This window comes from Cannabis sativa, chromosome 8 (assembly GCF_029168945.1).
Source record: "Cannabis sativa cultivar Pink pepper isolate KNU-18-1 chromosome 8, ASM2916894v1, whole genome shotgun sequence".
In the NCBI taxonomy this organism is placed as follows: domain Eukaryota; kingdom Viridiplantae; phylum Streptophyta; class Magnoliopsida; order Rosales; family Cannabaceae; genus Cannabis; species Cannabis sativa.
Window position 1 is genome coordinate 29,140,979 of NC_083608.1, and position 12,678 is coordinate 29,153,656.

General features: G+C 32.6%; 1 protein-coding gene across 2 annotated transcripts in view; it reads right to left on the minus strand.

Annotated features, from left to right (window-relative positions):
• Positions 1-12,678, minus strand: part of LOC115701144 (truncated transcription factor CAULIFLOWER A) — a 56,583-nt gene that overhangs the window by 37,478 nt on the left and 6,427 nt on the right. Inside the window, exons 3-4 of one of the 2 annotated variants that reach the window (XM_030628850.2) lie at positions 12,365-12,447; positions 1,471-1,570 (exon numbers count right to left, since the gene is read on the minus strand). In XM_030628850.2, the coding sequence (XP_030484710.2) occupies positions 1,471-1,570; positions 12,365-12,447 (183 nt within the window). The remainder of the gene's footprint in view (positions 1-1,470; positions 1,571-12,364; positions 12,448-12,678) is intronic. The other variant, XM_030628851.2, reaches the window with a different exon arrangement.

The following is a 12,678-nucleotide window of genomic DNA, read 5'->3' on the forward strand; positions in this document are numbered from 1 at the left end:
TATATATATATATAAATAAGAAACTTATAAATTACTTAAAAATCATAACAAAGAATAACATCAAAATTTTAAATTATTTAATTAAAATTTTATTTGAATAAATTAAAAAGCAACTGCAAAGTTACTTCTCATATATAATGTAAACCAATCTCCTTACTTTAAACTAAACATTGTTAACGAAAATAATTTTTTGAAAAGAATTGACTAATCAGTATAATTAGTAGGGTTGTACATCGGTTGGTTTGGGCGGTTTATCCTATATATTTTCTAACCTTATTTAAAGTTCGGGTTGCTAAAACTTAAGTGCAACCGGCCAATTTTTTAAAAGAAAAATTGTAAACCGACTAACGGTTTGGGCGGTTTGGTCGGGTTAACCCGGCCAAACCTTTTTTTTTTTTTTTTGGTTTCAAAGTCAATAAAAATTAAGAAGATAAATTAAAAATATCAAATTCCACCAAAGCACAACACAATATATATGACTTTGAAACTAACAGTTAAGTATATATTTTTATATTATTATATATTTAATCGTTTATGTTATATATAATAAAAACTAAAAAGTACAAAAAAAAAAATCAAAGTTGGGTTGGTCGGGTTATTCGGTTTAATAGGGCGAGTTGGACTTATTTTCAACCCGCCCAATAAACAGATTGGGCAGGTTGTAATTTTTTCGGGTTATTTCGGTTTGTAATTTTTATCAGTTTTTTCGGTTCGGTTTGGGCGGGTTATTCGGTTTGGGCGGTTTTCAAATTTTTTTGTAAGCAATGATGAAAAAACACTTGTTTTCTACATTTTAAATTGATCACTTGAAGAGTATGTTGTGATTGTATTATTTTTTAACACAAATAAAGTAACTCTTAGTTTCATTGGAGTAAGTTTTACAATATTGAAAATAAATAGATAAATAATAAATTGTGCATAATAGAGATCAAGAATTACAATAAAATTAATAAAATAATATATATTTTTAAATTGTTTTAAAATAATAAAGTAAATAACAAAATAATGATAAATCTCACATTAATAATAATAATTTTTTATTAAAAAAAATATAATATAGTTTATTAATTATTATTTCTATTTTCACAACATCCAATGCCCTACTTCAAAAATAATTAAAAAATAAAAGATCTTTTTCTTTGTCCAATGTTAAAATTCCTTCGATCGTTTTAAAGTAAAAAAATAAATACTTCAATTACAAAATTAATGCCAATGACTAGCGGTACAATTAAATTCAATAGTGATATAAAAATAACAGTAGACTTATATAAAGAATTTTGCACGTCAATTTTCAGAATAAAATGCAATAAATGTTCAACTGTATGTAAATTATCCATTTTACTATGATTAACAATTAATTTATTGTACATATGAATTAAACAAAAGAATTTTAGTAAATATTTTTTGACCCCAATATTATGGCAACAAAATAAACTATTTAATTTTTCAACAATAATTGTATGTATGTACCTTAGTTGATCTTATTTTCTTCAATGACATGTCCAATTTTTGCTCAAGCTGTTGAATTTCATTCAGTCCCAAATGCTCCAAATCCTCCCCGAGAATATTCCTAAATAGAATTATAGGAGTATGTTTAAGTAGGGGCTCTACTAGTATATTGTCATAAATTATTTGAAATATGGACACAGTGTGTGTCTATTGTTGGGAATAATGGATAAAATTCAAGTTTCCCTTCAGGAAAAATATTTCTAAGAAAATATAATGGAGTCTCTAAAATTTTTTTTTGATATAAATGATCAGTCAGAACTACAATCCCACAACATATTTAAAATTTTTAGATTTCTTCCAATGTAAATAGCATTTTATGAATCATAATCAAAGCAGTAAATGCCCTCAAGAAATTATCTATTGGCAAATAAAAATCAAGGTGAACTTTCAACTATAATAACAATAATGGGTACACAATATTATACTCTCAAGTTTTGATAAATACTTGTGGTATACAATCAAAAATCTCACACTCATGACTAGTGTGGCAATTTCACCATCTCTCTACAAAATATTTCTCACAATTTTAAGGAACTCTCTTTTTCTCTCTCGGTTAGATTTCTCTCACTAAGAGGTATTCTCTCTATTATTCTCTCAAGAGTCTCACACTTCACTCTTGGAATAGCTTGTGATGGGATAAAAAAATGCAAAGGATTGAGCTCTTTTTATAGGCCTCCTTGGATGTATGAGTAATATACAAAAAATCAACCTTGCATTAAATGTATGGTTCAAAATTTATCTATACCTTAAGTACAAAAATTACAATTTGAAGTTTCCCGTGGTTAAAAAATAACCATTACCCATCAATTCTCTCACCTTTTCAATCTATGTGGAAGAATTGGTCGTGTCTTCATCATCGAGAAATCATCCAAAGACAAGTCAAGCTTATGTTGAGGATTTTTTTGCACTTGGAATAGCTTCTTTTCAAGTGCATCATAAGTCCAATGATATCTGACTCAATGTGGTTCGTTCTATAGTGGTAAGTAGCATTCTTGCTTAGGTCAATTGCACTCTGACTGTCGCAATGAATCACATACCTTTCTTCTTTCAAACCCAATTCTTGGAGAAAATTCTTTAGCCATAACATTTCTTTTCCAAATTCTTCTAGAGCAATATACTCTCTTTCTGTGGTAGATAAAGCAAATACACTTTTGCAACTTTGACTTCCATGATCAAACTCCCCCTAGAAAAGTGAACATATATCAAGATGTATACTTTTTACCGTCAAGATCATTGGCCATATGTGCATCTGCATAACCTTCCAAGATTTGTTCTCCTTTCTCGAAGCTCAAAAATATATTTTATGTCCCTCTGAGATATTTGAAAATCTATTTTATAGTTTCCCAAAGTAGTTTGCCTGAATTTACAAGAAAATAACTTATGACTCCCACTGCATAAGTAATATTCGATCTCATACAAACCATTGTGTACATCAGGCTTCCAATCGGTGAAGAGTAAGGAATAACCAACAATTTCCTCTTTTCTTCTTCAAAGGAAGGACCTGACTCTTGATGAGTTTGAAATGGCCACCAAGTTGTGAAGAAACTAGCTTTGCACCTTTCATGTTGAACCTCTCAAGTATTCACTGAACATAGTTCTCCTGTGAAAAGCATAATTTTTTAGAAGGCCTATCAAGAATTATTTTCATTCCTAGGATTTGTTTGGCTGCCCCCAAGTCTTTCATATCGAAGACCCCTGATAGTTCTTTCTTCAGCTAACTTATCATCTTACCATCTTGAGAAACTATTAACATGTCATTCACATATATTAATAAGACAAAAAATTCCTCATTAGGAAATTTCCTTATGAAGACATATGAATCTGCCGCTAATCTCTTATAGCTCCAATACCATCATGAATGAATCAAACTTCTTTACCATTGTCGTGGAGCCTGTCTACACACTCTACAAAAAAGATGTTCTTTCTCTTTCACCTCAAAACCTTCAAATTGTTGCATGTAAATTTGTTCTTCTAAATCTCCATGAATAAATTTAGTCTTTACATCCATCTGTTAAAAGTCAAGATCTAGACTCACTACTAGTCCAAAGATTATTCTGATTAATGATATTTTCACTACTGTCAAAAGTATTTCATCAAAATCAATCCCTCTTATTTTACCAAAACCCTTGGCAACTAATCAGTCTTTGTACTTTACCAAGTTTCCATGTCCATCATCATTTAATCTAAACACAATTTATTCCTTAGGGCCTTCTTGCCTTTTGGAAGTTTCACCAACTTATAGGTGTTGTTCATCGTAAGGGAATTCATCTCGTCCTTCATGGAACCTATCCACTTGTATTTGTATTTATGAGCCACTACATTTTGGTAATTCTCTGGCTGCCCCTTATCAGTTAGAAGAATGTACTCCAACTATAGATATCTTTTGTATTTAATTAGTCTTCTAGTTAACCAACTGTGAGATCCCTCATTTTCTGGTTGCTGGTACTCATTGCTCCCCCTGATTGATGTTTTCTTGTGTTGGTACATCTTCTTCAGCATCACTATCATCACTATGGGACATCTCAACAACTTCTTGTAATTCATAGTTTGACCATTATTGTTTTGGAGGAAATAACTTAGTGTCAACCTTTTATGGTTGACTCTTTTCTTCTCTCGCACCTTCAATTATTTAATCTTCATAAAAGACCATATCTTTGCTTCTTATGACCTTCGTGTTAACTGGATCCCTAAGCCTATACCCAAATCATTATGAAGATACATGGAACTGCTTTATCGTCAAGTTTGAACCTTTGTTCATTTAGTACGTGCATGAATGCCTTGCATCTAAACACCTTCAAGTGTGAGTATGACACATATTTCCTTGTCCATACTCTTTCTAGAATATAAAACTTTAATGGAATTAATAGAGATCTATTAAAAAGATAACATGCAGCCTGTATTGCTGCTCCCCAAAATGGTCTTGGTACTTTGAATGATCTCATCAAGCATCTGATCCTTTCTATAATGGTATGATTCATTCATTCTGCTACACCATTATATTGAGGAGTTATAGGTACCGTCTTTTCATATTGAATCCCATGTTTAGAGTAATAATTTCTAAACTCATGAGAAGCGTATTTACTTTCATTGTTTGTTCTAAGACACTTTAATAGCTTTCCGATTTCTCTTTCTACCATATCATGAAATTGTTGAAAAATCCAAGCACTTGGTCTTTCATCTTTAGCATATAGACACAAACCTTTCTTGATGCATCATCTATAAATGTTAAAAAATACTTTGCTCATTTCAAGGATTTAACTTTAATGGGACCACAGACGTTAGAGTAAACTCGATCCAGTACCTCATTTTTCTTAGTAGAGGAACTCTTAAATAAGACCCTATCTTGCTTCAAGCAATGCTCACAAGGATCATATAGAGTACCTTTCTCCAATAAAAGGAACTTCTTTGCGAGTAGTTACAAACCCTTTCACTTATATGGTCAAGTCGTTGTGCCATAAATTTTGTGAAGTACCGTCTACTACATTTATACATTGTTCCAAGCTTTCCCATACAAGAAACAACATAGCTTTTCTCTTGCAACAATCATTGACACTTTACAAATTTTCCAATTCTTGTTTTCAAAGTAGCTTTCGTACCCATGCTCATCTAAGGCATGTAAAGAGATAAGATTAAGACGAAAATACAAAACATACCTCACATTCTTCAATGTTAAATGATAGTTTACATTCATTTGAATAATTTTGGGGCATGCAAAATTACCCATCTTCACATTTTAAAAGTCACCATCATTGTATGTGGTAACACATCTGTTAATTGAAAGTGATGTGAAAAGAAGCTCCTGAATCTACCACCTACTCAGTGATATCATCTCTAAACATTCATTAACAATCACTCTCATCATATCTTCTTCTATAGTGGCATTCGTAGCTGTGTTGCTGTCACCATTGTTTTTCTTCTTTGCTGGCCTCTTGAATTTTTTACTTCAAAATCCTATGAATTTTCTTAATATGATCCAACTTGTCACATTGAATGCAACCCTCAATTCTAGTTCTGGAATTTGATCTGCCTATGGAATTAATTATCATTTCCTTTCCTACGTTCTTTGTTTGGCTTCTCCCCATATTTTTTAAAATAAGGGCTTGAGATTACACACCTCCCTCATTCTTTTGCTTTTCAAATAAAACCAAAGCCACTATAATGATTTTATACTCCAACTTGTCCTTCCAATTAGTAAGAGTGGTGATAAGGTGATCATAAGATGGAGGAAGTGTTTCTATTATCAACACAATTTTTTTCCTCATCCCTAAACTTCCCTTTGAACCTTATCATTTGAGAATATCATGCCATTGAAATTACTCAAATGATGGAGCATATCCACATTGTCTTGCTCCCACATCTAGTACAGTTCCTTCCACAAGTAGAACTTGTTAGAAAGATTCTTGGACATGTATAAATTCTCTAAAAAGTCTCTTAGATTTCTTTAGCAATCTTGTACTCTTTCGAATCTATATTTTTCAAGATGATATCTGATAGATTTAGACGAATTGTACTACATGCGATCTCATCTATCTCCTCCCAATCTTAACCTTCATCATACTAGGCTTTTCTCTTGGCTGGATAATGCCTTGTAGACCTTTTGCTGAATAAGGAGATCCTTCATCCTCCTTTATAAGAGGGAAAAATTACCGTTGTCACTGAACTTCTCAATATCCAATTTTTCGCCCATCATGTTTCTTGAGTCTCACAAAACTTTGTACTGGCTAGGTGATTCCTAGGAAAGACCATGTATATATATATATATATCAAAATCCTATCAACAAAGCATAGGTTTGGATAGGCTTCTAGACGGAATCACTCTTATAAGTGAGTTCCTAAGAAAGACATAGAGAGTCACAAGTGGACTACTTAAATTCTAGTTTCCCATACATTTCTACTTACGTTGTGCGTATAACCAACGCTACTTCATAAGTAGAGCTTCCAACCTTGATAATCTGACACAAGTTGTTGGGAATAATGGAAAATATTTCAATTCCCCTTCAAGATAAATATTTGCAGGAAAATACAATGGGGACTCCAAAATTCTTTTTTGATGTGAAACATTAGTCAAAGCTGCCATCACAGAGAATATTTAGAATTTTTGGATATCTTCCAATGCAAATAGTCCTTTATAAATAACAATCAAAGCACTAAATGCTTCCCAAAAATTATCTCGTGGAAAATAAAAAGTACGGTAAACCTTTTGTTATAACAATAAAATGGGTAAACAATACTATACTCTCAAGTATTGACAAATACTTGACGAATACACTCAAAACTCTCACACTCAATAGTGTGGTAATCTCACTATCTCTTTACAAAATATTTCTCACAATTTTGTACGAGCTCTCATTTTCTCACTCTAAAATTCCTCTAACTAAGTATCAAGTTAGTAAAGCTTTGTGTTAGTGAGTTATTAGTTAGTTGGTATCATAGAGTTGGTTAGTTGAGATGTAACTAACTCAAGCTACTATAAGTAGCTCATTTGCATGCTGTAACATATTTGAACATTAATAAAAAATTTGTTCCATTTTCTTCTTCCTCTGTTTTCTCTCACGATGGATTGCTCATATAATATCAGAGCCACTATTGCTGTGTGGTCTTCTTCATCATCTTTCTTCTTTTTGTTCTGTTGATTCTCTAGTTTTCTTCCTATGGCGCGCAGTGGTGGAGCTCAAACTCGAAACACTCGCGATATTGTTAACAAATCGAATGAATCGAATCAATACTCTGTTCTTGGTGAAAATTCACGATCTAGGACTGCAAATGATCTTTCAAATCCTTTCTTCCTCTCCAATGTTGATAATCCAGTTGCGATACTAGTACCTAAGATTCTGACAGAGAGTGAGAATTACAGTACTTGGAAAAGGTATGATGATTGCTCTTGTTGCGCGAAACAAAATAAAGTTTGTTAATGACAAGTTTCCTCAGCCAGATGAGGAACACGATCATTATGATGCGTGGTGCAGGTGTAATACTACTGTAATATCATGGATACTTCATGCAATTTTTGGAGACATTGCTGATAGCATTATGTACCTCGATAATGCGGCTGAAATTTGGTCTGAACTACATGAAAGGTTTAATAAGAAAATGCTCCAAGAATATTTGAAGCTAAAAAGATTATGCAGAATCTCACACAAGGATCAAGCAATGTTACTACCTATTTGACTTGATTGAAGTCTCATGGGATAAGATTCGTGAATATAAACCACAACCTGTTTCTAGTTGTGGTGTTATGAAGGTTATACTTGAATATCAAGAAGAGGATCGACTTCTTGAGTTTCTAGTTGGATTAAATAATTCTTTCAGCAATGTCAGATCTTAGATTCTAATGAGAGATCCTCTTCCCACTATTAACAAAGCCTATGCTTCAGTCGATCAAGAAGAAAGACAAAGGAACCTAACATTTGGATTTGTTGGATCAGGTGTGTCTAGTGATGCTGAAAATTCATCCAACAACTCTACTGGACAATTTGTTGGTGTTGTACAGCCTTTTCGATCCAAGTACAATTGCACACATTGTGGTATGGATGGACATCCTTCTTGTGTAAAAATTCACCCATTAAATAAAGATTTGAGTTTTCATTCTAATTCCAATTCTTTATTCCATTGCTCAATCTGTCACTATGCTAAAGAAAGGAAGTTACCATTCATTTCTAATCATAATATTGCCAAGAATTGTTTTGATCTTATTCATGTTGACATCTGGGGTCCCTACAGTACTTTGACAACTTAGGGCTATAAATATTTCATCGCAATTGTTGATGATTGTTTTAGGTATACCTTGATCAATCTCATCAAATAGAAATTTGATGCACAATCTATCATTTTCCCAGTTTATTCAACTTGTTCAAACTCAGTTTGGCAAAGTTATTAAAGGATTTAGATCTGATAATGCTAAGGAACTGCAATTTAATGAATTGTTTTGTAAACTAGGGATTGTGCATCATCACTCATGTGTCCAAAGACCACAGCAAAATTCTGTGGTTGAAAAGAAGCATCAACATCTTCTCAGTGTTGCTAGGGCTCTCTTGTTTCAATCTCATATTCCCTTATGCTATGGGGAGAATGTGTTGCTACAGCTACCTATTTAATCAATAGGACACCCACACGTAATCTCAAAAATAAATCACCTTGTGCCATTGTTCATTCCAAACAACATCCATATGATCATTTAAAGGCATTTGGCTGTCTTGCCTGTGTATTTACCTTGAGTCAATCAAGATCTAAGTTTGCCCCTAGAGTTGCTCCTTGCATTTTTCTTGGTTATCCACTAGGAATGAAAGCCTACAAGTTACTTCCTTGAACACAAACAAGCTTTTCCATCCCAGAGATGTTCAATTCATGAACATATATATCTTTCCTTTTGTTACTTCTAAACATCTTCCTACAACATATGATAACTTTTTCTCCCAGGTTCATGTCCTTTCTCATTATACCCCTAACTATCCTGAACCTGAATTTGCACATAATTCTACACCAGCGCAGGATCCTGCCCATGTTATTTTACCTGAACAGGTTTCTAATCCAGTAACTCCTACTGACCAAGTTCCTGCTGCTGTTATTGAGTCTGAACAAGTCCCTGGTCCTTTTGTTGTTACTAGAACAGGAAGATCAACTCATAAGCCATCATACTTAAATGACTATCTTTGTTTCTTGGCTGCTAATGCTTTTACTCCATCTTTTCAGGGCAAATCTGTTACTCTTTATATATCCCTTGTCTGAGGTTGTGTCTTATCATAGGTTGTCACCTACTTTCAGAGCTACTGTCTTGGCCATTTCGAGTTTGTTTGAGCCTCAACTTTTTAGCCAAGCACATGGTATCCCTGAGTGGGATAATGCCATGGATACTAAGATAGATGCTCTTGAAAACAATGATACTTGGATTGTGGTTTCTTTACCTGAAGGATAGCATGTTATTGGTTGTATGTGTGTATACAAAATCAAGCTGAATACTAATGGGAGTGTTGAGAGACTCAAGGCTCGGTTGGTTGCTAAAGGGTCCAACCAACAGGAGGGGATTGACTACGCTAATACTTTTGCACCATTTACTAAGCTTGTGACTGTCAAACGTGTTATTGCTTTTGCTGCAATTAAAGGCTGGTATGTACATAAGTTGGATGTAAACAATGCATTTTTGCATGGTGATCTCATAGAATATGTGTACATGACTCTTCCTCAAGGTTATAAACCTAAGGGGGAGCTTCCACACAACCCTGTTTGCAAGCTAAAGAAGTCATTGTATGGTTTAAAATAAGCTTTGAGAGAGTGGTTTGCAAAGTTTTCCACTACCTTGTTTGATGAGGGCTTTCATCACTCAGCTACTGATCACTCATTGTTTATAAAGCAATACATCCAATCACTTCATATTCTTTTTGGTCTATGTTGATGATGTCATTATTGTTAGCAATGATCTACAACAGTTGGAGGCATTGAAAATCGGGTTAAATGCCCGATTCAAACTAAGAAATTTAGGGAATCTTAAGTTCTTTTTGGGCTGGAAATAACTAGATTAGAGAAAGTCATTTTTTGTATCACAGAGACTATATGCCTTACAACTTCTTGAGGACTTGGGACACCTTGGATGTATACCTATGAACACACCTATGGAAGCCAATTTTAAGCTTGGATAAGATAAAAAGGAAAAGTTGGCAGATCCAACTTTATACAGAAGAATCGTGGGAAAACTTCAGTGTTTCACCATAACAAGGCTAGGCATTTCATACTCAGTAAATACACTGAGTCAATTCCTTGCTGTCCCTCGTGCTACTCACATGAATGCAGCAGTTAGAGTCCTTCAATATGTGAAAGCAAATCCTGGACGAGGAATTTATTTTGCTCCTGATTCTGAAGTAAAACTAAGAGCCTACACAGACTTGGATTGGGCTGCTTGCCCAGACACGAAAAGATCAACAACAGGTTTTTCTATTTTCATAGGGGATTCAATCATATCACGGAGAAGTAAGAAATAACACACGATTTCAAGTTCTTCTGCAGAGGCAGAGTATAGGGCAATGGCAAATACAACTTGTGAAATTGTGTGGCTCTTGTCTATTCTAAAAGAACTCAAGGTTGATCACAATGGACCAACATTGTTGTATTGTGATAACAAATCAGCACAGCATATTGCAACAAACCCGGTTTTCCATGAAAGGACAAAGCACGTAGAGATAGACCGACATTTGGTGAGAGAAAGGTCCAAGAAGGGATTATTAAGATTGTTCATGTGGCTTCCAAGGAGCAACTAGCAGATATATACTAACTAAATCTCTATTCCCTACGCAGTTCAAGTATATTAAAGACAAAATGGGATTGAAGAATACATATTGCCCATCTTGAGGAGGAGTATATCAAGTTAGTTAAGCTTTGTATTAGCTAGTTATTAGTGAGTTGGTATCATAGAGTTGGTTAGTTGTGATTGACTAACTAAAGCTACTATAATTAAGTAACTCATTTGTATGCTGTAACAGATTTGAACATTAATAAAAATTCTGTTCCATTTTTTTCTTCCTCTGTTTTCTTGTTTTCTCTCTCTCGATGGATTGCTAATACTAAGATGTATTCTCTCTATTTTTCTCTCAAGAGCCTCACACTTTATTTTTGGAATAACTTGTGGTAGTTGTGATGGGATGAACAAATGCAAATGAGTGAGTTCTATTTTATAAGCTTCCTTGAATGTATAAACAATACACAAAACATCATTGAATGCATCGTATATTTATACTTTTTAAGTCAAAAAATGACTTGTAATTTTTCACATGATTGAAAAACAACCTCCTTTCATAGAAAAAAGAAAAAACAATTGCACATAATTTTTGTTTTAAAATAGGGTAGGGTAGGATGTGATGTATGGACAATATATACATATATTGTTTTTTTAAGAAAATTATCTTCATATTAATTAAGAAAGCTATTGCTAATAAAAAGAATAGCCAGTATTTGAGAAGGTATTAATGAAGCCTTTTCCAAAACACAAATCAAGAATTTCTTGCAAGAAAATATACAATTTGATTTTGCATATCATTTTATACTTACAGTCGGTATCAACTTTCTAATTCCTGAAGATTGAAAAGTGTATTATATACGTACGAAAAACAAAAACTTATATACTGATTAAAATAAATTAAAATTATTCAATAAATTCAGAAAACTGGCGCAATGTTTAATTTGGTATACTAGATTATAATTTTAGTGCTATAAAGACAAAAATAATGACGCCATAATCTATTGATTAAAAATAATATAATATATAAAAATTTCCGATGTTTATATATATTTACTGTAGCCAACAGCAAAGTTTTTGTGAGTAAGAAATTATATGGAAACCTCAATTCTATTATCCTTCAATTTATTTATTTATTTTACTGTTTTTGCTATTGCCCCTTGTGAGGGAATTTTACTTAAATATTCTGATATCAAAAAACTTTTACATTCATAATTTCATATATATATGATAAAAGAAGATAATGATACAACAATTTATCCAAACTATTCATTTAGAAAAATATGGAAAGGCGCGCTTATGATACTACCATAATTAATGAGAGCTCCAAACACACACACATATATATATATATGTATATTAATTAGTTTGATATAAAAAGATAAGGAATTATTTAGTGTAAGGGTTTATTTGGTGGACTTTAGTTGACAAGACTGATATTAAGAAAATTTTAAACTCAAACACGTATTTAAATTAGTTATAAACCATATATAAAAGTTGAATTACCTCTCATGCATTTAGTTTAAATATATACAAGGATATAAATCTTCCTGAAAAAAACTTAGGTTTACATGATTGTCATTTGCAAAAATCCAAACCAGATAATAAATTCCTCATAAGAGTTTGAATTACCTCTGTGTACGTCGAAGGTGTTCAACTTTTTCTTTCAGCTTTAGATACTCTTGATAGGTACTCTGTATGTATGATAATGACCACTTGAAATTGGGGTGTTATAAATAAATAGCATTAATTTCTAAATTCTGATAATAGTACAGCATACGGGTACATATATATAGAGACAATAATAAATATCATAAAGTTAACTTATCAAAAAAAAAAATATATATATCATAAAGTTATACTACCTCACGAAAACGATACATATATATATTAACAAATTATAGGATCGGGTTAGAAGGAATAATGATGTGTGTACCTATAAATTA